The 27,749-nt window shown below is 42.2% G+C and overlaps 1 protein-coding gene across 10 annotated transcripts in view; it reads left to right on the top strand.

Annotated features, from left to right (window-relative positions):
- ctnnd2 (catenin delta 2) overlaps positions 1-27,749 on the top strand; it is a 932,891-nt gene that overhangs the window by 715,156 nt on the left and 189,986 nt on the right. The window contains exon 10 of one of the 10 annotated variants that reach the window (XM_062979377.1): positions 2,332-2,391. The exons of the other annotated variants lie outside the window; for them this stretch is intronic. Within the exon in view, the coding sequence (XP_062835447.1) occupies positions 2,332-2,391 (60 nt within the window). The remainder of the gene's footprint in view (positions 1-2,331; positions 2,392-27,749) is intronic. 10 annotated transcript variants of the gene reach the window in all.

The following is a 27,749-nucleotide window of genomic DNA, read 5'->3' as shown; positions in this document are numbered from 1 at the left end:
TTGCTAGCAAACCAATAGCTTAAATGACACTGATCTAGCCTTTGCTGTCTCTGCAAAATAAATGTTATAAATTTGAATGCAAATTTTCCATAGTGGTATAAACTTTCATAGCTCCAAAAAGAGAAATTTAGAGTACATGATTTAAAGCAATCAGTTTGTGGATATCCACTATAATAGAACTTCACTTCATTCATCTGACTTAGGGCACATCTGCACTGACCACTTAACGTGGATTGGAGGCATTATGAAAATGTGGTGTTTAAATTATGCAAAGCATGAACACACACAGGAATGTGCATTAGATGCCTTTAACCAAAATCATGGAATATTCCGAAGTCAGGCCCATAATGCATACATGCACGTTGTAGTGGCAGGAGTTGGGGGGAAAATAAATCCACCATGGCCATGAAGCTGCAGGTACTACAGATTGTCAAACCAGGTTGGAAGTGAGTTCTGTTGCTGATGTTTAAAAGGTGCTTTTAGGATGTTTTAAAGATTTTTTTTAAATGATGTTTTTAAAATGTTTTTTAAATTGTTGATTTTAGCCGGTTCTTGTAAGCCGCTCCGAGCCCTAGGGGAGTGGCGGCATATAAGTTTGAAAAATAAATAAATAAAATAAATAAACCCTACACTCCCCCCCCCTTTTTTGTCACAATGTTTTATCCCACCCTCAATCCCTATCGACCCACATTCCACTTTCATCTCCTCCCTCAACCCTCCCCACTTTTCCTTTCGTTTCTGTAGGTGTCTTTGTGTATTATGGATTTACCAATAAATTAAAAAAAACAACCAGGTTGGAGCCGACCTCTTTGATGCATTTCAGAGCTTAATGTGTAATCAGGTGCACACCTTTTTCGCTTCCACCTCTGTTGTAATTGTCTTGCTTTACTTGCTCAGTGTATATGTGCCCCTAATCTATGGATTTGTCTGCATGAACAAAAAAACTGGACTCGTGTTGAATCCAGCAGTAGTTCTCTAAGGGCCCTTTGAGACAAGCTCTATATCCCAGGGTCTGTTCCTAGGTTTTCTGTTTATCCCAAATTATCTGGCAGTGGAGACTCATATAATCAGGTCTAAAGAAGAAAACCTGAAATCAGATCGTGGGATATAGGGCCCTCAATGATGCACTTCTGGTGAGTGTCCTAGGTTTTCTGCTTTTAGATTGACTTTTCTCTGCTTTTGGTGAAGTAAGGGATGCTGCAGAGTGTGTAGGAAACTCCATAGTATTCTTGGACTTTGCAGCTATCAGAACAGTTGGATGAGGTCCATTCCAGGTATCTGCAGTTGCCATCCATATTATATAACAGTAGTCCTGATACATTTTTGGTAGCAATTTAGAAAAAGAAAGGTATTGGCAGACACACTTTCTCCCTTCCTAGTGCTGCAGAAGTATATGATATTTTTCTTATTTTGAACCAATGGGGTGAGGGGACCATGATTCTATTTTCATTCCAAAGGAAAGTTAAGTTTCAAAAATCCAATAACCTCAGCCTTCAATTAACTACAACAGAAAAACTTAAACTGTGTAGAACCTCTCTCTCCCGCTCTTTTTTTGCCATTGCCATAGTAAGAGATTCACAAAGACAGACGAGAAAAGGATAATTGCTTCAAAAAAAAAAAAGGATTTAATTTAAATGCAGGGTTAAGGATTGAAAGGGTTTAGCAGGAGGAGCAGAACAAAGAAAGGTGATATTCTGTATTGCAAGTGTCCAGTAAAGGGATTTAACTGACGATTATACTAAAGAGTACAGAAAAAATTAGAAGCTTAGAAATAAAGCAAGAAATTACTGAGTATGGCTCATTTGGGGCAAGAAAAGGAGGGAAGAAGGAACATAATCACAGTGCCTAGAAGAAGAAGAAGAAGAAACAGCAAAAAATGACCACAAAGTTTGTATGCAAAACTCAAGAGGAAGTTGAAATTGTATCAGGAACTCAGGCTCCTTCCACACAGCTGAAAAAATCTGATATTTTCTGCTTTGAACTGGAATATATAGCAGGGTGGACTCAGATAACCCAGTTCAAAGCAGATATTGTGGAAATGATATTCTGGGTTATATGGCTGTATGGAAGGGCCCTAAGAGAGTAGCATAATATGTTATGTTCCGTCTCCCAGGGATTTGATTTGCATTTTCCCATGGTTGTAGAGAATAGCACCCTTTTTGCATTTTTTCCAGGGTTGCTGCAGACTCAGCAGCACTCTGACAGTTAGCCATTAGCAGAGATTTGTAACCATTCTGCAAGGCCTTTGCTGCTGAAAACTTGCAAAGTATCCTTTTGTTCTTGAGACCACCCCTTTTCCTGGGGATGAAATCTCCATTTTGCTTTTTACAGAAGAGAAAAGAACTCAGATGTGCATGTGTGGCCAAGCCAGGCCAGCTCAGACAAGCTATCGTAAGTACTGACCTCTTGCCTTTGAAACTGGTGCTGAGCTTAGATAGGGAAAGACCTGCTCTTTCTAATATAGCAACTCAGCCCTGGGGCAGAGAATATCTCAGGATTTCTCTGCCATTGGAAGAATTTCCAACTACTTCATCTCCAAGCTGGCTTTGAGCTTAGATAGGGAAAGACCTGCTCTTTCTAATATAGCAGCTCAGGGCTAGGGTATAGAGCATCTCAGGATCTCTTCGCCTTTGGAGGAAGTTAGCCCAGCAGCTAAGGGGAAAAGCAAGAAAGAAACATCTGCATGATTTTATAAATTGACTGTTTATATTTGTAACTTTAACTATGTGTGCCAAGTCTGTCAAGGACTTTGAGAAAATAAAAATCTTGTTTGATGTTCAACTTGAAGTGGCCTTGGTTACTGGGATTACTGAGCTTCGAAGTAAGGCCCAGCAGTTCACCCGGGCAAAGAAAACAGCACATCTTAGTTTATCATCGATGCCTGGGTGTGACGGCATATGTTAGAATAGAGAACATTAAAATCTATTAATGGAAATCACAGTTAAGAACATCAAACCCATGGTGCCTTTTAAGTATTCCTAAACTGATGGCTGAAAGTGTGGAGGAGCTGAGGAGCCTTATCACCAAGGTGAAAGAAGAAAGTGCAAAAGCTGGGTTGCAGTTAAACATCAGGAAAACCAAGATTATGGCAACCAGACTAATTGATAAATGGCAAATAGAGGGAGAAAACGTGGAGGCAGTGACAGACTTTATATTTCTAGGTGTGAAGATCACTGCAGACACAGACTGCAGCCAGGAAATCAGAAGATGTTTACTTCTTGAGAGGAGAGCAATGGCCAACCTCAATAAAATAGTGAAAAGTAGAGACATCACACTGGCAACGAAGGTCCGCTTAGTTAAAGCAATTGTATTCCCCATAGTAACCTATGGATGTGAGAGCTGGACCATAAGGAAGGCTGAGCAAAGGAAGATAGATGCTTTTGAACTTTGGTGCTGGAGGAAAATCCTAAGAGTGCCTTGGACCACAAGAAGATCCAACCAGTCCATAGTCCAGGAAATAATGCCCGGCTGCTCACTGGAGGGAAGGATATTAGAGGCAAAGATGAAGTATTTTGGCCACATCATGAGAAGACAGGAAAGCTTGGAAAAGATGATGATGCTGGGGGAAATGGAGGGGAAAAGGAAGAGAGGTCGACCAAGGGCAAGATGGATGGATGGTATCCTTGAAGGGACAGCCTTGACCTTGAAGGAACTGGGGGCGGTGACGGCCGACAGGAAGCTCTGGCAGATGTTTTTGACCTACAACTCCCAGAAATCCTGGCCAGTTTACCAGCTGTTAGGGTTTCTGGGAGGTGAAAGCCAAAAACACCTGGGGACCCCAGGTTGAGAACCTCTGGGCTAAAAGAAGGATGAAATAAATATAATTGGTTGAAATGAATCGGACTCTTTAATTAAAAGATGGATCTATCAGTAATTTGACACCCCCCCCCCCTCCAATTCTCAAGAATTCATAACCTAAAAAATCTCTTTCTGGAGACAGTGTTTTGGAAAATTTATTTATTTATTTATTTACAGTATTTATATTCCGCCCTTCTCACCCCAAAGGCGACTCAGGGCAGATCTCAATATACACATAATTGACAAACTTTCAGTGCCATATATACAGAGACAGAGACAGACATAGAGGCAATTTAAACTTCTCCAGCTTCCAGCTTCCTGAGGGTATGCTCGATTCCGGCCACAGGGGGAGCAGCTGCTTCATCATCCACTGTGACGGCAACTTCCTCATTCCAAACGCTTGCTGGACAATTTTTTTTAGGGTGTTGTAGATTAGTTAAATTTGCCTCCCCACATATAAGTGGTACCTAAATTTCTTACTTGATAGATGCAACTATCTTTCGGGTTGCTTAGGTCAGCAACAAGCAGGAGCTATTTATTTTATTTTAATGGTCGGGTGCTCATTCTGCCACAGGCTGGCCTCGAACTCATGACCTCTTGGTCAGAGTGATTTATTGCAGCTGGCTACTAACCAGCCTGCGCCACAGCCTGGCAAAATTGGCCAGGCTGTGCCTGTGGCAAAATCCAATTTTAAATATTTTATAGGGAGGCTGCATCTTGAAAAGCATGAGCTGTTGCGCAAAGCGTCTTGTTTTGTCTTAGCGTCATCTGATTTAATACATGTGCATAGAAATCTCAAATCATTTTAGATTACTGACCTCTTAACCTGATTTTTATCTGATGAGTGGAATATAATGCTGCATAGTTTAAATGAAATAAATCGGAAATACTGCTAATGCTGCATGAAAAGTGTTTCATATTGTTACCATTAAACATGTAGTAGAAGGTGAATTTGATTCAGTCTTATCTGTGCCCCCTCACTGTTTGTTGAGTCAGAGGCACCGTAATGAGTCTCTTTTCAGGTTAATTCCTTGCTGATTAAATTTTATAGTTCACTTTCACTCCAAATAGTAATATATAATGATTCTAATTGCCAAAACATTTGCAGAACTGCCTCTTGACCATATACACAGAGATTTACCTCTATGTTGTCTCTTTCAGTTGACAGTGAATTTATTTTGCTATCAAAAGTTGCAGTCACTTCTCTCTGAGAATGTGGTTGATGCTATACATTTATTGCTTATGCAGCAGCCCATGTATTTTAGTTGCTAGTGGAATGTTATTTTAAGCATATATTAAAAGAAAAAGCGAGAATTGGGGTAATGGTGATCAGTAGTGCCTGCTGGTTAGTAGAGCTTTTTCTTCGTGTGCTCTGTGAATGCACAGTAATGGAGAAGCTGCGCCTGCGCAGGTTCCGACGGAAACTCTTCCAAGCTGAAGTTCAAATTTTGGCGGTAACCACGCCCCCCCCCTTCCCAAGGGGCATATAAGGCAGCCCCAGGCGCCCGCTCTCCAGTTCCTTTTTTTCCGCCGCAAGGTTCACTTCGGACTCTTCGCATGTCTACTACTCGTTTCAAGCGTTGCACGCAGTGTGCTGCTAAAATTCCTGACTCGGACGGCCACGCCAAGTGCCTCTTCTGTCTTGGCGAGGCTCATGTGGTCAGTACCTGCCGTTTCTGCCTAGCTCTCACAGCTCAGGCCAGAAAGAACAGAGCCGCTAGGCTTAGAGCGGCGCTTTACGAAAGATCTCTCGCGCCAGAACCGACTCCGTCGACGTCGGGTACGTCGTCGTCTTCAGCTCTGAGAGCTATGTCGGCGCCACCAGCTAAGCCTCCGACAGCTAAAGCCTCCTCGGTCTCGTCCAGGGCCTCCAGGGCCGCTAAACCGGTCAAGCCACCGTGTACTGTGACGACGGCTACCGTGTCGACCCGCTCCGGAAAGGTGGGGCCTTCCTCGACGTCGAGCTCTCTGGCTTCGGTGACCTCGATCCGCTCTCGTATCGGCTCCCCTCCGTCCTCCTCTGCTATCAAAATAGCCTTTAAAAGGGCTCACGAGGAGTCTCGTCGAGCGCAATCTGACTCAGCTGTGGTTCCTCCCACACCTGGCAAGTCCTTGAGGGTTGCATCCAAGCAACCGCCGACAAAGAAACGGCTGACTCAGCGCTCCTCTTCCTCGGCCTCCTCAAGGAGAGACCAGCCGTCCTCCTCGGCAACCTCCTCGAGAAGATCTTCTCCAATTGTGCCAGCCCAGAGGCCTAGAGATGTTTCTCAATCTCCATTGCACCCCCTGTCTGACGGGGAGCTGCAGGACTCACCCCACCACTCTACCCAAACGGTGGTCAGGGTGCCGGTGCCGGAGCCCCTTGCGCCGCCTCACTCGTCGCGCCAACAGCTCTTCCCTCCCACCTCGACACCGGAGCGTGGCAGACAAACGGCTCGCCTGGCTCGAGCAGCCCAGGCCTCAGCGTCTAAGGATCCTCGGCTCCCGGCCCTCTCTTCCCGCGAGGCCATGCCTCCTCCCGAGACTGTGCTTTCTTCTCCCCCTCAGTCCCCCCAAGGGGCTGAGGAGGAAGATGTTGATATTGACCGCCCAGACTCTGTCCTCTCGGCCTCGGTGGTCTCTCTCGGTCTCGACCTCTCTCCTCCCCACGATGCGTATGAGGCAGACCCGCCTTCTCCTACTGACAATATTCGTGCTTTCTCTGATCAAATGGTCAGAATGGCCGACGCCCTGGGTTTGGAGATCAAGCAGACTTCCAAAGCAGTGTCTGATCCAGTTTTCAAAAGGGTGCAGGCCCAAGCTCCGCCGGCCACGCTACTCCCTTTCCTGCCTTATCTCTTGGACGTTATCCAGGCCTCCTGGAAAACCCCTTCCTCCATTCCTCCGACCTCGAAGAGGATCGAGACTTGGTACCGTACCGACGATGATACCTTGGAGTGGCTCAAACACCACCCCGACCCCAACTCCCTGGTCGTTAAGGCCTCTCAATCCTCGGGTCGTCAGTCGAACACTCCGGCCGACAGAGAAGGGAAGCGCTTCGACGCCGTGGGTCGAAAACTTTACTCTGGAGCCCTCTTGCTTTGCCGCATGGCGAACTATGGAGCCTGCATGGGTGCCTACCAGCAGATTATCTGGGAGAAGGCACAGCCCATCTTCGCTAAGATGTCGGACGAAGACCGCTCCGTCCTCACTACCCTCCAACAGGAAGCAGACTCGCTTGCTCACCACCAAATACAAATGGCGAAACATACAGGTGATACTGCGGGCAAGATGATTGCCCACGCGATATCCATCCGCCGCCACGCCTGGCTGAGGTCTTCGGGTCTCTCCTCATCTTCCAGACAGGTCATTGAGGACCTTCCCTTTGACGCGCTCGGACTATTTAACTCCGGTACCGATGACAAACTCAAGTCTAATCATGACTTTAAAATTCTTGCGTCTAAATGTGGCGACCAACCGCAACCTCAGCGCACCCGCTGGTTCCCGCACCGCTCCCGCCGCTTCCCGCCGCAATCTTTCAGACACCACTCTTTCAGGCGGCCCTCGGGCTCGAATAATCAAACCCATCACCAACCTCGTCGGGGACCTCATCCGCAAAAGCAACGCGGTCGAACCACCCCCGCTCCTCCGCAGGCTAACCGGCGTACCTGACGCCAACCCCTGCCAAAGCTCCTCGCCCGCTACCGCTGTAGAGCCCACGCTGCCTCGACCCTCCTGTGCCTTTGCCGACCGCCTAGCCCCCTTTTACAATCAATGGGAGTCCATTACTTCAGATGCATGGGTTCTTCGCATTGTCCAAGACGGCTACGCCTTAGAGTTCACGGACCTCCCACCTACAGGTCGCATTCTCTACTCAACTCCTTCCCCAGAGATACTGGCCGAAGTCGATGCATTACTGGCCAAAGGCGCCATCCGTCCCTCCCCTCCCGAACTGGACCCTTTAAGTTTCTTCTCCAGATACTTTACAGTCCCGAAGAGGGGGGGCGGGCTACGCCCCATTCTGGACCTAAGGGCCCTCAATATATTCATTCGCCCTTCCAAATTCAGGATGGTCTCTATTGCCTCTATCCTCCCGATGCTGCAGCGGGGAGACTACTTTGCCTCCATAGACTTACGAGACGCCTACTTCCACGTGGCGATACGGGAGGCGCACAGACGGTTCCTCTGTTTCAAAGTTCTCGACCAAACCTACCAATTTACCGTTTTACCCTTCGGTCTCGTTACGGCCCCAAGGGTCTTTACCAAGGTCGTCGCCGCCGTAGCGGCCCACCTCAGGCTACATGGCATCACGGTCTTTCCTTATCTGGACGACTGGCTTCTCGTCGGGCCCGATCCGGTTCTTCTCGAAAACCACGTCTCCTTCACGCTGCGTCTTCTAAAATCTCTCGGCCTCCAACTCAACTCCGAGAAGTCAAATCTCTCCCCGTCAACCCGAATCCGGTTCATCGGGGCCCTCTTCGACTCCGTCACAGAGACTGTTTCACTACCGTTCGACAGATTCCTAGCTCTCCGCCACCACATCGCCCTTTGTCGATCCGCCCGGAGGGTCAGAGCCCGTGCCATTCAAGTCCTTCTGGGCCACATGGCCTCCACGGTTCTCACGACCCCGTTTGCCAGGCTGCGCCTTCGGGTCCTACAAAGGTGGTTTATAGACACTTTCAAGCCGTTCTACCACCACAACTCCAAGTACTTGTCGGTACCGTCGTTCGTCCGCCAGTCCCTCTCATGGTGGACGTCTCACCAAAACGTGTGCAGGGGCCTCCCATTTCATCCAGCCCCGCCGTCGCTAACCATAACCACGGACTCCTCCACCTACGCTTGGGGAGCCCACATGAGCGGTCTAACGGTTCAAGATCTTTGGTCCCCATCCGAGAGGGCCAACCACATAAACTTCCTCGAGCTTCTCGCCATTCTCAAAGCCCTGAAAGCTTTCTCCCGCCTCATCCGTCACAAGTCCATCCTCATTCAATCGGACAACCTCGTAGCAGTATTCTACATCAACAAACAGGGCGGTACGGGTTCGAGGAAATTGATGCTCCTCTCCTCCCGTCTCTGGGTTTGGTGCATAGCCCACGACGTACAGGTCTCTGCAATCCACCTGCCGGGAGCCCAAAACGACTTAGCAGATGCCCTCAGCAGGATGACATCTTCCTCTCACGAGTGGAAGCTCGATCCCGAGATCCTCGACGGTCTGTTCCTCCACTGGGGACGCCCTACTCTGGATCTCTTCGCGTCTCCCCACAACGCTCAGCTACCCCGCTACGGAGCGAGACTTCCCCCGAACTCCTTCCCCGGCTGTCTAGGGGATGCCTTTCTACTGGACTGGTCGGCGGAGATGCTTTATCTTTTTCCACCGATTCCCCTCATACCAAAAGTTCTCGAAAGACTTCTCTCAATCTCGGTCACAGCGATTCTCATAGCTCCGGCCTGGCCCCGCCAACCGTGGTATCCAGCCCTTCTTCGTCTCTCCAGAGGAACGTTTCGCCCTCTGCCTCCCTCGCCGCACCTTCTCTCAAGGGAGGATGGCAAAATTCTTCACCCGGACCTCCCTTCCCTTCATCTCACTGCATGGAGGATTCTTACCTAGCCTCCCTTCCGCAGAACCTGCAAAATGTCCTTCGGGCAGCCCATAAGCCGTCTACTACCAAGGCTTATTCCTATAAACTCTCTCGCTTTCACGCCTTCCTTCGATCCCGTAACGTCGACACCTTTCCGACCTCGGTATCGGTGGTCCTCGACTTCCTCATGACCCTCGTCGAGAAGAAACTCTCTCTCGCTTCTATTAAGGCTTATCTCGCAGCTCTTTCCTGGTCCTTTCAACGTCACGGTCAGCCATCTCTCTTTTCTCACCACTTGATCAAAACTTTTCTCCGAGGCTACAATAACATCTGCCCGCCGTCGCTACCACCTACGCCGGGATGGAACCTCGAACTTGTACTTTCTCAACTCACTTCTGCTCCCTTCGAACCGCTTGCCTCGACCAATCTCCGTCTGCTTTCCTGGAAGTTGGCCTTTCTAGTGGCGATCACGTCGGCACGACGGCCATCCGAGCTTGCTGCTCTCAGGGTCGACGAGCCTTATCTACGTTTTCACCATGACCACGCTGTTCTTCGCCCGGACATTACCTTTCTCCCTAAGGTGGTGTCAGCTTTCCACCTCAACCAGGACATTGTCCTACCAGCTTTCTTCTCTAACCCCTCCTCTCCTCTCGAGCAAAAACTGCACCTTCTTGACGTTCGAAGGGCACTTCTCTTCTACAGGGACCGTACCAAGGGCATCCGTAAGACACAAAGACTCTTTGTCGCCTATGCCCAGGACAAGTTGGGTAATCCCATCTCTTCCCAAAGACTGTCCCACTGGATCGCTCAGGCCATTGAGTTGGCCTACGAACTAGCCAAGCGACCTCCTCCTCCATCCATCCGCCCGAGGTCGACTAGGGGCCTCTCGGCTTCGACCGCCTTCCTTAGGGGTATTCCGCTTGACTCCATATGCAAAGCGGCTATCTGGTCAAACCCTCTTACGTTTGTCTCTCACTACAGGCTGGACAATAAAGCCTTAAAGGACTCGGCCTTCGCAAGATCAGTACTCTCATCTTGCCTCTCCTGACTCTCAAACGTCTTTTCTCCTTATACTCACCCGCAGGTGACTCTCTATACCTCTCCTTCAAGTTTGGGCCGGTCTTTTTCCCCATACCTACCTCTAGGGATATGTTTTTCCCTGATTGTGTTGAGCAGTTGCTCTGTTGCTTTGTAGCGCCTTATTGATCCTGTCAAAGGCCATGATGTTCTTTCCCCTCTCCCCCCCTGGAGAGCGTATATATGCACTATACGCAATTGCGTGTTTCTATCATGTTTATTGAATAATTTCTATGTTATGTTTCCTCTTCTACTATGCTCATGTTTGCATTGCACTGGTCCTTTCGGACAATTTATTGCACTGGTCTCTTGGGACTGTTATCTCAATATGTCCTAATAAACATATGTTTGGACATTCACTGATTGTCGAGTTTGCCTTGTCCCACCATCCGGGACCTTAGCGTGTCAGTCTCCATTAGTGTGCATTCACAGAGTACACGAAGAAAAAGGACAGGTTGCTCACCTGTAACCATGTTTCTTCGAGTGTACTCTGTGAATTCACACAAACCCGCCCTTCCTTCCCCTCTGGCAAACCTCTCCCTTTCTCGTTGCCTTGGCGGCGTAGGAACTGGAAAGCGGGTGCCCGGGGCTGCCTTATATGCCCCTTGGGAAGGGGGGGGCGTGGTTACCGCCAAAATTTGAACTTCAGCTTGGAAGAGTTTCCGTCGGAACCTGCGCAGGCGCAGCTTCTCCATTAGTGTGAATTCACAGAGTACACTCGAAGAAACATGGTTACAGGTGAGCAACCTGTCCATTCCTCTGTTAATAGAAGAACCTGAGCAGTGTTCAGCTTTTCAATGTTAGTGCAGTCAAGGTACTTGCTGTTCCACATATAATTTTTGCAAGCCCATCTTCAGGCATTCATTTGTGTGTTCCATCTCAGGTGTCTACAGTGCTTTTTGAGTTTCTCTTAAGAATATAATCATGTAGTAGAAGGTGAATTTGATACAGTCTTATATGTGCCCCCTCACAAGCAGACCCAATATCAGCTTCTTTATTAAAGAATGCTGTAGAAATTATGCTAATTAAGCTGGAGTGTAATTATAGAGTAGAAAGATTATTTCGCAGTCAGAATTGAATTGTTGTAGATAAATTTGCATTAACTTAATAGTGTGCAGATAATTAGTTTTTCTATTTACTGAAGAAAGGTAGGGAGGGGGGCAAGATGTAATCAGTTACACAAAGCCTGTTCAGTCAACTGAAAGTATAGTTTATCAGGATACCAGTAATGAGTATTTTCCTGACATCTGTCTCCTATTTTTTCTATCTTGTAATTAAAATGGTCTGTAGTGACTAATTAACCCATTTAACTTTATTTCTATTTATGACATTTCATATACGATAGAATAAATGTGCACCAGAAGCAGGGCATCTTGGCAATTATACTACTAATTTGGAACAAGTAAAGGTATTCTTTCAAGTAAATAGGTGACATTGCCAGGTGTTTGTGTGTTTTTCTACTCTCTGTTGACAAGAAAGCAACTCAATAACAAACATTTCAGGGTTCATTGTGTGGAAAACATGATTTAATGCAGAAGACCTTACTTTGCCACGAATCTCATACTTCATTAATTCCAATGTGGTACAATATTATTTTAGCTTAATGTTTTTTCAAGAGTAAGGGAAGGCAGAGGAGAATATACTCATGGATATTTGTCTATAGATTGTTTGTTGTCGTTTTCCATTTTTCGTGATGATATTTCTCACTTAAGAGGAAATGTATTTCAAGACCGAGAATCTGTTGGTATCTACTAACTAAACTCTATGCATATGTGCTACTTTACTGAAAGTTTGCAGTGATTTCTGCATCATAGAGTTGATGGTGTTATTTATTTTTGTTATTTTCAACAATTGGCTGCTTTCCAAAGGTGCACTAGAATTCAAAACAGCATCATAATACTATTTCTTTGATTGAAATTAATATGTGCGCATAATGCAATTTGGTGAAATCACTTGTGTATGGAAAATCACATATACAATAATAAGCCATTTGTGAATACATTGCTGATATTTGTAGTGTACTGATCTGAGTAATCTCTTTCATAGTAGAGAGATCAAGGTGTGGACGTTACTTCAGATAATCTATAATGTTTGCTTAAAAGACATTTGCAGTGAACTAAATTCAGTGTTAGTTTTACCTGGACAATCCCCTTCATATCCATCATATATGTCATTGACAGTACTAACAGTACTATGTTAGGTAGGAATAAATTTTGGCCATTTCCCACAGCACTGGGACTCAGGATGTCATTCCTGGAGAACTTGAATTTCACAGCTATAGATCATTGTAATCCAGAAAAGTTAGACCAAGATAGCACTCAATATATTTTTTTTCCACTGTGAGTAAATCCCATGATGTTCTAGGAATATTTGAATCTTGAGAGTTGTTTCTAGCCCAGCTTATAATGAATAATTCATTATCAAATGAAATATCACCATCTGTATATTTCTGAGGTCATTTATTAGAGAAACAACATGGAATGTGTAGCTATTACCACACTTCTGTTCCACAGGTGTACCATAAAATCTACTGTATTGTGTTCCATTTCGGGAGAAAGGCAAGATTAATATCAAATAAACATGCCTCCTTCAGAAGTTGTGGTTTTCCCCATGAGTGCTTACAGCAAGTAGATTGGTATACCTGCCATGCAAAATACTAAGTATCCCTTGGACAAAGTTAACATTAGCTGGATTGTATTTCAAATCTGCACTGTCTACCAACACTATCAAGTGTTGATCAATGGTGTAATGTTTGACTGTCCCCCTGACTGTTTTATATCATTGGAATAAGTATTCATAGAATTGAGTGCCAATGTGGTGTAGTGGTTTGAGTGACAGACTATGACTCCAGAGACCAGGATTGGATTGCCTAATCAGCCATGTTGTTGTGTGTCTTCAAGTCATTTCTGATTAATGGCCATAGAGTTTTTCTTCAACTTAGAACTTGGAGATGGGGCTGCAGATTATCACAGTTCTGCTCAGATATGCTGAAGGACCCTGCTTCATGTTGCATGTATACTAACCAGAGATGCTAGTCTTCATATCACTGACTTTCCTTCCCTTGATTTCCCAGAGGACAAAGAAGCTGAACATCTGGGCAAAATTGTTTTAAATTCATGGTTTGTCTAACCTCAATAATTAGAGTTCTCTGGCTCGTAGTGATTAATAACTGACTCTTACAGTAATTTCTCAAGGTTTTATTTTTACATAATTTTCTCAAACTGACAAGATAGATGGCACAGTTCTCTCTATGCGCTCTCTACAGTTTATTCTTTTATTACTAGTTGCAATGCTTCTCTAATATAATTGCTTTCTACAGGAACTGAGGTTTCTGGACCTTGAAGGAAATTGTTCTGAATTTGTAATATGTTTATTCCTGACAAAATACTAATTAGAAATGCAGAAATATTATCTAGTTCTCTCATTAGTAAATAACTTTCAATGTCTTCTTTTATTAATTATACTGATTGTAATCTCATACAACATAAAGATCAAATATATACAATCCCAGTTACAGTCAAGTTGGATATGATTTCCATAATTATTTAACAGTAGGATCTGAGTGCATGTGAACACTTCAGATGAGCGTGCTTGTGCCTTATGCTTCTTAATGCCTAGTACAATATGACCCCTATATCAGTGGTGGTACATCCCAAGATCCCCTATGGATACCTGAAACTATGGTTAATAGAGAATACTATATTTTGAGTGTACTTGGGTAAGAAGCATACCATATAATCACACTAGAGCAGTGGTTCCCAATCTGGGGTCCCCAGATATTTTTGGCCTTCAACTCCCAGGAACCCTAAACTGGCAGGGATTTCTGGGAGCTGTAAGCCAAAAACATCTGGGGGCCCCAGGTTGATAACCACTGCACTAGAGGATCTAGAGAGGTCAACAAACACTTCTGTGGTAGGGGAACATTTTTTTGGATTGTCGGTAAGAGAAACCATAAATATTGAATCCATGGATAAAGTGGTATTTTTTAAAAAATACATAATTTTGGAAATCATGCCCTGACAGATCTTTCTCCCCCTTCCCCCCCAATCACGCACATCCAAATGCATGTATAGATAAAATATCTTTGCTGAGTTGTATGTATTCAGGGCTGTATGGCCATGTTCTAGAAGTATTCTCTCCTGATGTTTCACCCACATCTATGGCAGGCATCCTCAGAGGTTGTGAGGCATGGAGAAACTAGGCAAGGAAGGTTAATATATATCTGTGGAGAGTCCAGGGTGTGAGAAGAGTTCTTTGTCCAACTGTAATTGACATCATGAAGTGGTCGGAACCTTAGGGGCAAGTGACCATGTGCTCCTGCAGTTCGCCATACAAAGGAAGGCTGAATCTAAGACAAGTCAAACACACATTCTGGACTTCAAGAGAGCTGACTTTCAAAAAATGAAGGAAATACTGAGCGGCATTCCATGGACTCCAATACTAAAAGACAAGGGAGTTTAGGATGGATGGGAGTTTTTCAAAAGTGAATTACTCAAGGCACAAATGCAAACAGTGCCGACAAATTAAAAAATAAGACAAGTGCAAAGAAGCCAGAATGGATGTCCAAAGAACTTCTTACTGGGCTAAAACTCAAAAGAGACATGCACAAGAAGTGGAAAAAGGGAGAAATCACCAAAGAAAAATTCAAACGAATGGCGAACTCCTGTAGGGAAAAGGTTCGCAAGGCTAAAGCGCAAAATGAGCTCAGGTTTGCCAGAGACATTAAAAACAATAAAAAAGGTTTTTTGCTTACGTCGGTAGGAAAAGGAAGAACAAGGAGGCGATAGGGCCTCTGCGAGGAGAAGATGGGGTGATGGTGACAGGGGACAGGGAAAAGGCAGAACTACTTAATGCCTTCTTTGCCTCGGTCTTCTCACAAAAAGAAAGCCAGCCTCAACCTCAGCAACATGGAATGGACGAAGGATTAGGGGAAATCCAACCCAAAATAGAGAAACAAGTTGTCAGGAACACCTGGCTGCTCTAAACGAATTCAAGTCCCCAGGGCCAGATCAACTACATCCAAGAGTATTGAAGGAACTAGCAGATGTTATTTCAGAACCACTGGCAATCATCTTTGAGAGTTCTTGGAGAACGGGAGAAGTCCTAGAAGATTGGAGAAGGGCGAATGTGGTCCCTATCTATAGTACAGTATAGCAAAGTTGTTGCCTGGGCATCTGCTTTCTCCCATTCTTCCTGAAATGCCAGAATTAATGTATACACTTTATTTTGCTCTTAATATATTTGTTCTTCAAATATAAGGATTTTTACCCCACTCTTCAGATGAAAAGGCCTTCCAGAAGAAAATAAAATAAAATGAGTTACGTCCCAGTCTTTGTTCTTAGGCTTACAGACTAAAAAGGCAGAAATAATAGACTTGGCAAAACTCGCAGTATTCCTGGCCTAAGAAAATCTTATATAATTCACAAAATTGCCATAATTTAAGTACATACAATAAAAAAAGGGACAGAAGAGAGAGCGAGGACGTTGAAGCAACATACGTACTAGTTCAAAAGCCATAACTGTGTTAGCTGGGAATAACAATATGCAAAGAGATCTTGTAGCATTTACAGGACAAAGACCCACTTGCCTAGACAGGTCTGTCCATATGCACTTCACTCTATACATCTGAGGAAATAAACTAGTCAGTAAAAGCTTATGTTACCAACTTTGTTCTCTCAATCTCTAAGTGGCTAAATGAGTTCTTTGCTAGTTAGAAATTTCATCATCTTATATCTATCTTGCTATCTTACATCTATCATGCTCTCATGTATTTGTTTATATATTCATGTAAACAAATTAGGATAAAGAAAAGTTATTTTTATGAGATAGAAGTATAGTGTACCTGACCAATGTCCAATCTTTGAACCACATGTACTTTGCTAAAGTAAGAAATACTTTGATTTTATGGAAATGTCAAACATAATCTTACTTACGGGGAAATTATATTTGTATTGAAATGTCTAGCATAGTCTCACCTACAGAAATATGTTGTTTATATAGATGTAGATCATGATTTTGATAAGTTGGAAGGGTAGTTTGTGAATTTGCAGGGGCATCATAGTCTAGTTCAACATTCTACATTCATTACAATTTAGGTATTCCTTATTCAAAAATGCTTAGGACTAGAAGTTTTGGATTTCTGATTTCTATACAAATTTTGGAATAGCTGTTTTTGCATGTATGTACATAATGAAATCTAGAGATGAGATCCATGTGTAAACATGCAATTCACTTTGTTTGGTATGCACCTTATACAGATCACCTAAAGGTAATTTTGTAGATGATATTTTAATACGTTCATACATGAAACAAAGTCTATGTGCATTGAATCATTATAAAGCAAAAGTGTCACTATCTTAGCTACCCATGTGGACGATGTAAGATTTTGTAGTATTTTGGAGTTCTGGATAAAGGATGCTTAACCTGTAGTAAATGTGCACACAAGCAGAGCATGATCCAGATAATCCTTGATTGACCCCAGGATCTTGTTCTTCATTGAGTCCATATTCTTATATTCTGATTATATTCTGAATTTGTCTAAAGGGTTTTATAGCCATCTAAGTTGGCAAACTTCTTTGCATTCTGTGACATCTAATTATAATATGATGGCTCTGAACAGTATGGTATTAGCCATGGATAGTTTTACCCAGTAGTCTCAGTAGGATCAAAGTGCCATTCATTAACCTGAATCCAAGACATAAAGTAATCAGGGATTGAGTTAAGAAATATATCATTTTTAAAAATCTGGAGCTGATTGCCGGTTTAGCAAGGTGATCATGTAATGTTGAAGTAACAAGTGGGAAAGGAGATGGAATTCCTCCGTGCCATTTCTAGACATCAGTATAGTTCTGTGGAGAGCTTCTTAAGTGACTGGATGTTGTCAAGGCCAAGAAGTTCCCTAGTCTTATTAAAGCAAAAAATAATTTTAGGTCACTTAAGATAATTGCGCTCCATGCAGTCATGCTGGCCACATGACCTAGGAGGTATCTACGGACTACGCCGGCTCTTTGGCTTAGAAATTGAGATGAGCACCAACCCCCAAAATCAGACATGACTAGACTTAATGTCAGGGGAAAACCTTTACCTAAGATGACAAAGACAGACTTAAGAAAAGAGATGGTAAGAGAAGCAGCAGAGATCACTAAGGATTTGCAAAATACAATATGTGAAGACAAGTTAGAGGCTCTGGTCATAGATAACTGAGACTAGAACTGTTTGGAATGGAAGCATAAAAATGGATATTGTGGTTCTAAATTTTTAAGGTTTAATTTTTTTCTGAATTCACTGCTTAACCCACTTTCAGTCTTGTGCCCCACCCTCAACTGCTTGATTTTGGTTCATCATCCTTCCTTTCTTCTTGCATTGAGTTCCCACTCCTTTTTCTATAAAGTCATAAGGCACTAAATAAGAAGGTGAAAGCAATCATTGTACTACACTAAATTCAAACTAATAGGAAAGCAATTACTGAAAGGCCACGTTTCACAGCAATTTAATTTCCCTTTTGGAAGACAAATGATCAGAAGCAGACCACTAAAGCATTGCATGTGACAGGGCTCTATTGCCCAGGACTATTACACCTGCTTTTCAAAGGGAATAGAGTGAAAAAAAAGTGAAAGAAAGAGAGAATGATATTTTTAAAAGAAATCAGTCATTATGGCTGGCAGGCTGACATGGTCTTCATACTCCAATTTTTCAGCAGTTATTTGGCATATTTTATAAATGCTTGTAGCTACTGTTAGTGTCCTAATACTATTGTAGAAATCCTATAGCCAGTGGGGTATTTATGGCTTGGAGGAATTTGACGTGGACCCTAATCTGATTTCTCTCAATGACACCCCAAGACAAGGAAAATTAAATTGTGTCTGTGTTGTCGAAGGCTTTCATGGCCACAATGGAATGTTTTGGGCAGTATGGCCATGTTCAAGAAGCATTCTCTCCTGATGTTTTTTCTCACATCTGTGGCAGGAATCCTTAGACATTGTGAGGTCTGTTGGAAACTAAGCAAGTGGGGTTTATATATCTGTGGAAAATGTTTATCCTTCCCCCTGAATGTTAGGGGTGCTTTTACCATTATTCTGCCCTTGTGAGGTAAAAATGAAGTATCAAATGAGAGGGCTGATGTATTTGCCTTGATTTCTACAGTAACAGCTACTAGTGATGTTTTCAGTCCAGACTTTTTTAATGGCACCAACTCATCCATTTTGGTTATAGTATAGGTTTATTTAGTGTCTATACTGGGGCAAGGAATATTATGTGGGTTATCAGAATTGGCAGATCATTTAAAAAAAAAAAAACAACAACTTCATGTTGTACCATTGGATATTGCCCTTCTTTATTCTTAGTTTGTTTATTTTGACAAATTGTTATTTTTGCATTGAGTTATTTTATTGTTGCTTTTTTATTCATGGATTTTTAATCTCTCTGAATTTAATCAATTTAATTGACTTTTATTTGAGTGGTAGACAGTATAGTGCAGTCCAAGATAGGTATGAAATGCATTGAACAACTTTGAGGCATCATGTGATCAAGGACTTGACCAACTGAGGATGTCGCCATAATCTGTCAAGGGCCCCATTGGAGGCATCTTCATGGAGGAACTGATAGGTAGAGGGCTTGCCAAACTGATTACAACCCACCAAATACAACCTCCCCTTTGTGCACCCAGTTGTACAGGACATGGTATTACATTGCCTCATATGCTTTTTAACTTAAGTGTTTGGGCCTCAAATTGCTCTTGTGAGATGGCCTCTATAATTGCAGTGTATGATGCTATCTACTGCTTTCCACTTCGTACATTAAATAAAGCTAACCCTGTATTTAAATCAAGGTTTATTATCTACCTTTATACCAAAGTGAGGGAGAAGGGAATCACACTTTCATATGGCTCCAGGGGGTGCAATTTGTGGTGATGATAATAAATGACAAGGTATCTTCGCACCATACTTGCTATCAGGGGTTGCACTGAGGACCATAGTGATCTGTTACCTGGATGTCTATTTTAGTCTGTTTCCCAAATATCATTTCATCTTCATCCTTCCTTCCACCCAGTTTTATGTTATTTGAAGATGACTTGCACATCTGAAGCTCTCAAATGCTCCCAGATATTCCCAGAAGCCTGTGAAACTTTATTTGAGGAGGAGGTCAGATGAACTCCTCCCAAGCTTGGTCCAAACACTGGAGGAGGAGTCCTCTACTGAGACCTGCCTCCAGCAGCAAACTAGCTGCTGGCTATGACACCAAACAAATTAACTTAGGAAATAGTGTATATATGAATTTTTATTTATTTATTTATTTACAGTATTTATATTCCGCCCTTCTCACCCCGAAGGGGACTCAGGGCGGATTACAATGAACACATATATGGCAAACATTCAATGCCAACAGACAAACAACATATATAGACAGACACAGAGGCATTTAACATTTTTTTCCAGCTTCACGGTTCCGGCCACAAGGGGAGCTGTTGCTTCACTGTCCAGTAGTGGCTGTACTTCCTCATTCCATTCCTCGTGTTTTGATGGTAGTTTTATGATGTTGTAAATTAGTTAAATTAGCCTCCCGCATAAAGCGTACCTAAATTTCCCTAATTGACAGATGCAACTGTCTTTCGGGGCTGCATAGGTCAACAGCAAGCCGGGCTATTTAATGGTCGGGGGCTTAACCCGACCCGGGCTTCGAACTCATGACCTCTCGGTCAGTAGTGATTTATTGCAGCTGGTTACTAGCCAGCTGCGCTACAGCCCAGCCCTAAAATCATGATGAATTCTCCACAAATCTCTCCAGTATGTCCAGTTGCTGATCAATTTCTGTTGCTGTCTGCCATAGGAAAGGGTTAAGGGAGAGGCAGTAGGCAGGATCATGCAAATGGAAAGAGAAAGGAATGCTGGGATGTGCTCACTGTAACTTGCAATGTCCTTGGAGAGAGTGATTTGGTGGCTCCTCAGCACTGGGACCTATAGCCTGTTTGTGGAGGCTAGAGGCTGTGTGTGTGTCACATACACACATACAGATTTTCACTTTTATTATGTGTATTGATTGAATACATTCCCTTGATAAGTTAAATTATACAAAATATCAATGGATTTAATTTTGTTCACATTCCATAAAGGTTTATCGTGTTCTTGGTTCTTTTGTGTAAAAGAAATGGAAGTTAAATTAGCCCAGTGGAAATTCATAACTGCAAAAAACCCACTCAATCCAATCTAATTTTATTCAGACTGATAGAGGCCAGTCAGGCCTTAAACAGCTTTAATATGAGGATATTATCTTTAAACAAGGGAAATATTTCTGCAACTGGGTATTGTAAATGTGCCCTAATTATGGTTTTGATCACCTTATCAGGATAACTTCTTAGGAAATAGAAAACACTATATTTAGAATCGTGGACAAAATACATTTTTAAAGATCTCAAACTGGTATGTCTAAGATTTATACCTTATATTTAGAACATTATGATTAACTGCTTCCTCCCCCAGAGGATGAAGATATTAATAATGGGGGTGTTGTTTGCATAGTTTCCCTGGAGTTGGAAACATGTTCTTCCTAGCTTTCATAAGTACTGAAGGGTTTCGTTTTCTCCCTCCTGTCTACCTTCCCTTGTTTTGTCCTTTGAGGTCCCTGGATGCAACCTGAAATCCCTTATAGATGTGAGATGAAGTGCTCATGATGTTCACTGTTCTAGATGCTTACTTCCTTTCACTTTCCTCCTGCCATACCACACCCCACCCAATCGATAAGACAGAAAAATCTCATTGGGAAGAAGTTTTCTTTTTCTCTTTAATGCTTGTGGCTACATTTAACCTGAATGCTTTCTCTTTTTCACCCAACTCCCTTGGCATTCGCACTGGCCTTCAACCAGCTGTTTCATATTGAAGAGATGTTCTTAGGAGAATGGTGTATTTGAAATGTCTTCGGATGTACAGCATGTTTTGCAGTGTACTTCTACAAGAAGGGGGTGATTAAAATTTACTGCATATATTAGTGCTGGGCCATAAAATTCTGATCTAGTTTGTGGATAGTTTATCCACTTAATCCCTGTCTCCCCTAGATGTTTTACTGTTTAGACTGTTCAGGTACAAAGGGTGCTCATTATATTTTTAAAAACTCATAGCATAAGATAGAGAAAACATCAATTTAATAAGCCTGCTTATGTTTCATTAAGGTTTAGTGGCTCCAGACTATATCATTATTCTGGCAAGCAAATTGAAGGGCTGAAGGATGGCTTTTCAGCATTGATTCTGCTTTCTGCAAGGCATTAAATGTGGCTTCATTTTCCATTGGGAATTAGATGGCTCATACTTTGAAAGCTTTTCATCTTAAATTAGATTTTATAAAAATGTTTTTCAAACTGCTGTGAAAACAAAAGTGCGATCCAAACTCTATTAATCATCACGCCACGTGTTTTGCTTACCGTATGCCTGTTGCTTTCAGCCTTATTTGATAAATTGGCTTTAGCTTATTTTCAATTTCTTTGCACTTTGTCTTCTCGCTTACAACACCCCCTTTTGCATATTGTTATCAAAGTAATAAGTATATATAGTCCAAGGCTCCAGGACAAGACAAACAGTTTGTGGACTGATGTATAAGGGAATTAGATGGACTTCCGTTTATTGCCTTAACAATATTTTGCAAACATCTCTCCTTTTCAACAGCAGCCTCTGTTTAACATAAATGTCTTCTTGATAGGTAGCATATCTTGGAATATAAAATTATTCAAGGTTGCAGTGTGCATTCCTTTCCTACTGTTTTCCCCAAAGCATATGGTTGAGCCCAGTTAGAAAATAATACAGAACTAAATAGAAGCTATGGTTGGAAGCTCTTTTGATGTTTTACTGCAAACAAATCTGTGTGGTTGCTTTACTTTTTATTTGTTTCCAAATACTACCTCAGTTTGGAAGCATGTTTGAGGAACAGGCTGAGTACTCACAGTCATGTGGGTTGTAGTTAGAAAACGTTTGGGTGGACTTTCGATGGATACACCCCTATCTTTATTTGATAAATACAGCCTTTTGACATGTCTGCTTAGAACTAATCATATTAACCAAACCAAAAAAAAAAGCCAACAGTGGCAGCAGCAGGAGAGAAAACATATTTATATATTCATTATTCACTACAAAAAATGTTTGATACAACAGATTTACCAAATAGCCCTGGGTCAACTTATACATGAGTCAGGGTAGTCCTTGTGTCCACCGTGTTGCTGCTTGAGACCCTTTGTAATACTCAAAAAACTGATAGCATGGCACGCACTTCCCACCACAGTGGAAAGAGCACAGGAGGTTTGTGCTTCTGGGATGACTTAAGCCCTTTCTGGGCTGATCAGAGTGGGAAAGTGATAGTTTACTCATGAATATACAAGTGGAAGATCACTATCCCGTTTGACCAAGCTGATTTCCATCTCTCCAGCTGCTGTTGCTGCAGGTGCTACTGTCACCATTTTTTCCAGCTAAGTGTTCAAAAAGACTTGGTATAGTCTTTATTACTTCTGTTGTTATACTTATGTCTTTGTTGTTATTTTACTCCTGGAAGAGACTAAGCTCCTCGCTTTTAGGCCAGAAGAGGGAGGAAGCAGTTTACTCACAAGCAAGCAAGTGAAAAAAAATACTCTCCCATCCCATCCCAGTCATTTGTACTATAGCAGCTGTTGCCCCACAGTCATAGAATCATAGAATCATAGAGTTGGAAGAGACCTCACGGGCTATCCAGTCCAACCCCCCCCCCCCCCCGGAAGAAGCAGGAAAATCTCATTCAAAGCTCCCCCGACAGATGGCCATCCAGCCTCTGCTTAAAAGCCTCCAAAGAAGGAGCCTTCATCACACACCAGGGAAGAGGGTTCCACTGTCGAGGGTTCCAGAACAGCTGCCACTGCTATAGCACCGTGGAAAGAGAGGCACCAAGAATAGGAGAAAAAATTCTGAAATCTCTACCAGCAGATACTGGTTTTAGGCTCACATTATCATCATCTCCCTATTTCCTTATATGTATTATAGAACAAGTTCTTTAATGCATACATAAACATTTGTTGAAAGATTCATCTAGTAACAGCACAGAGAAAGGAATGCAAATTCCATATTCTCCTTCAGATTTCAAAACAAAGATGATGGCATTCAAGCCATTCTAATAAAGTGTGTGTGCATTCCTTACAAAATTCCTTAATTTGAATATTTCTACGCATTCTTGTGAAAGCATTCCTTTTGTTAGCTGCCTTTTATTAGACTAGTGTGTACGAAAAGCTATTGTGCCAAATCGTTTGCTTCTGCTTTATCCTTTTGAATTCAATAAACTTATTTTATTGGAAAAACACTAAAGAATTGTGTAATGTCTTGGTTTTCATTTGTTTAGTTGAGAATGGCAATGGTTATAGTACAGAACATAACAGTAAATTGATAGTGTGGTATTTCTTACTGAAATCTAACATGTATACAGATTGCAGGATAAATGGTTTAAGAAGTAGAAAGTAATAGCATTTTTTGACAATGTAGGCAGTCAAAATAGTTATTTCATTTCATTTTAAACCACTACTTTCTGAAGCTTAATGAAAATTTGCTAAGCATATTAAACTTGTGCAAGTATATTAAACAGCATATTGAAGTAGAATGCATTGTGCCATTTGAAAGCTCCCTAGTATGGTGAAACACCCAGAGCAGGGATGGGAAAACTTTTCCTGAGGGATAGATTATCTTTGGGAGTAATGTACTGAGGAATGTGTATCAGTAATTGGCAAGGCCAGAGTCCAAAGCCGTCAAAAGAACCTCTCCCTTTCCTCTTTTTTGGCCAATCCCCTTCTTTTTCTCTATGTCTTTTTGACAGCTACTACCTTTTTGGCATTTTTTTTTTTACCAAACTCTCCTTTCCCTTTTTCATCACGAAGTCTCTCAGGAGAGAAAGAGGTCGTTCTTATCAGAGGTCACAGCTGGCTGCTTGCAAAGAGCTTTTTAAATAGGGACCAAGACTTCATCCTGCCAGTTTCTCAATGAGAATGTTGGAGTTCAACATGGAGAAAACAGTTAAATGTGAACATGTGGCAATGAAGAGCATTGGAGTGTCAATCTGAATGCTCTTGAAGTTATCTTCACAGTACTAGGGAGGAGGGTGTTAGAGGGAAAGCTGGGGAGCAGATGTGATACATTGAAAGGTGGAAAGCCTGGCTCAGGTGTTCCATTGGATTGTTGAGGCCCTTGTGGTAAAGGGGTTGAAAACACTCACCTTGACCCTCTGTATCACCAGTTCCATTGAAACCTGCATTTGAAGAGCAATGGTCTGAGATAAACTTCTTGTATTATTTGAGGCTGTCTGTAAGTTGGGATTGCTTTGAAATAAAACTAAACTGGCTGCATATTTGTACTGATCCTTTTCAATGAAGTGTTCATTTACTCCATTTGGGAGAATGCAGATGGACCCTGGTTTATGAAATACATGTTAGTCATGTGGTAGAAAGAAATGCACAAGATTCCATTCACTGAAACACACTCACAATGAAATGCACAAGAGTGTTTGCTTTTCAGTGTGTGATGTTACACAGTATTTTGACATCAGATCACTCTGTGAGGAAGATAATCTATAGAGCAGAGCTTTCCAAACTATGTGTTCATGACACATTAGTGTGTCTGTTGCAGTGTGTAGATGTATTATACAAATAAAATGAGAAATGGCTAAACTCTTGGAAATTTATATTATCTTACAAATCATACATTTTAAAAATATAAATGAAAGGTTTTCATGAGATATACTGTGTCCCATACATTTCATTACTACAATCTATGCATTTGTCCTTATCTCTTATAAGGGGTTGATTTAATCTCTGGTTTGCTAGTACAGTGTTCCCTCACTACTTCGCGGTTCACTTTTCGCAGATTCGCTATTTTGCGGTTTTTCAATAAACTCTAAAAGAATATTATAAATCATACAAAATTACAATTTACAGCCTAAGGAAGGAGAAGCCGAAGGGAGAGAAAAGGAGCCCAAGCGGCAACAGGAGGAGAAGGAGGCAATTTATCAACACACAATTGGTTGATAAAGACTTAAAATAGTGTATAACTACTAAAATAATGTATAAATGTTAAAATAACTATAGTGTCCCTACTTTGCGGATTTTCACTTATTGCGGGTGGTCCTGGAACGTAACCCCTGTGATAAGTGAGGGAACACTGTAAACCAGAGGTTAAACCATGCTGTGTCATGAAATGAAGTGTGTCACTAATATGGAATATTTTGAAAGCTTTGCTATAGAGAATTCAAATAAACCCAGATCTTGGCTTCATAAACTAAGATATGCACGTCTTACTAAGATATGTAGAAGCAGCAAGCAAAGTCCACTCCTTACCACTTTGTTCAAAGAAAACCTAAGCAAGGGCCTTCAGTTAGCTATGTGTAAGACAGAAACTATACTTAATTGTTCGCAAACAAGACAAGCCTGCAAACCAGCTTTCAACAATGGTGTGATAGATAGGTCTATAATCTGCTCTTTTCTGGGGGCACATCTACACTGATTGCTTAGCTTGAAGGGCAGCCAAATCAGTTCTGTGGCAGCTGAATACTACACAGAGCTGATCCAGGTTAAAGCAGGCCAACGTTGCTTAACATGGCCTTAAACTACATTAACCAAAGTTGCATGTTGTTCTGAATTCTTTCCGAGGATCCTAGGCAAGCCATTACTTTGGGTTCATGTAAAGAGTTGGGCCAGTTCAAAGATGGAACTAGCTATAGGTGTTTACACTGCCATCCCATGTTCTCCAGGTTTTGGTGGCCCAGAAACATGGGATGACACTCTGCTCCTATTCTTGTTCTCATCATTGTGGCAGAGTGGGTATGGCCAGTTAGAAAAACATTCAGTTCACGGAAAGAGAAATGGTGAAGAGTTGGTCAACTAGGTGGAAGGTAGCTGGAGAAAGATCAGAAAATGCAAAACGTGATCAAGAATTGATACCAAGATACCTGAGTACATTGTAATGTATTCAAAAGAAGCTTTCCTGTTGTTTGAGTCACTGCTTGAACTTATTTATACAAAGGGCTTCTTGGCCATGCACCTGTAGATTTATAATAACATCTAAACCTATAGAGTTTATGCCCCCTTAGATAAACATGGTGCTGTTCCTTAGAACAGGTTCTTCTGCAGTCCTGTCTCACATGGCTTGAAAGCATCTTAACTTCTTCAGCAGCATCTGAAATATATTTCTGGTTTTCATGTAATTTTAACTTCAATTTAATTACAGCCACATGGTTAGCCCTTTTTTTTGCTTCCATTAAAATAATGAGATTAAGGTAGGAAGATACATTCATATTGCTGTAGTCAATATCCTCACTAGTACCTTTGAGCTTAGTGTTACATTTTTTGTTGGGGAGAATGGGAGAGAGAGAGAGAAAATCCATCTTAGTATCATCATCAAAGATTATTCAGCTATAAAAATCAAGATTAAGAATTCATGTCTAGCAACACCACCAAAATAGAATGGCATTTATTGACCTGATGAGTCGCTTTAACATTACCATTTAATGATCTCTTATTTCTAAGAGGTTCTCCATTTAAATGGCTTAGTTTTATTTAGAAGAAGCCTTATGTATGAATTCATTTTGAAGAACTATGTAACTATGTTGTACCCCAAGTGTCAAAAATACTTTAAAATGATTGAATCCGTAGCCATCTGTTCCTGTGTATTGTCTGTCCCATCATTACTTGTTCCTCAGTGCTCTTCTTCTATCCATCACAGAAATGTCGACATGCACTTCAGGCATTTCTGTACCTCAACCGCATATTTTTTGTAGTCTCACTGAATATATCTAAATGTAGTAGTCACTTTACACATACACTATAAGACAGTGTCCATTTTTTTTCATTTAAGTGGGAGAGGTATAATATAATGACGTCGAGGAGAGCAGTGGATGCTCAAAGCAAATTCAGATGCATATATTATGGAGAGATAGTAGTTGCTATTATAGCCTGGTTAATACTTCCAAATGGAAACCTTCCCATGACATAGTTTCCTGTAAGTTGCATTAGCCCAGCCTGATGGAGAGAGTGGACAAGAGGATTTTGCATGCTTGTAGACATAGTGGGAACCTTCGTTGCAGCACTGTGGGTACACCCGGTGATGTTTCCTTCTGAGGCTGCTTTCTAGGTGTACTTCTCTCCCACTTCCCATCCCCACCAGCACCCCAAACCTGCCACTGGACTGATTTTATTCAGTATTGGTGAAAAGCATGTCTGTGCATATTGGCTGTGTTTTCATACATGTCGTTTCTTAATCTTTATCAGGGCTTCCTATAGTGCATTTCATTTCTATTATTTTAGAATAATAGAATGTTGAGAAAATGAATCAA

Source organism: Anolis carolinensis, chromosome 4, assembly GCF_035594765.1.
Source record: "Anolis carolinensis isolate JA03-04 chromosome 4, rAnoCar3.1.pri, whole genome shotgun sequence".
NCBI classification, from domain to species: Eukaryota; Metazoa; Chordata; class Lepidosauria; order Squamata; family Dactyloidae; genus Anolis; species Anolis carolinensis.
Note: the sequence above shows the minus strand (reverse complement) of the source record. Positions and strands in the feature narration are given on the sequence as shown.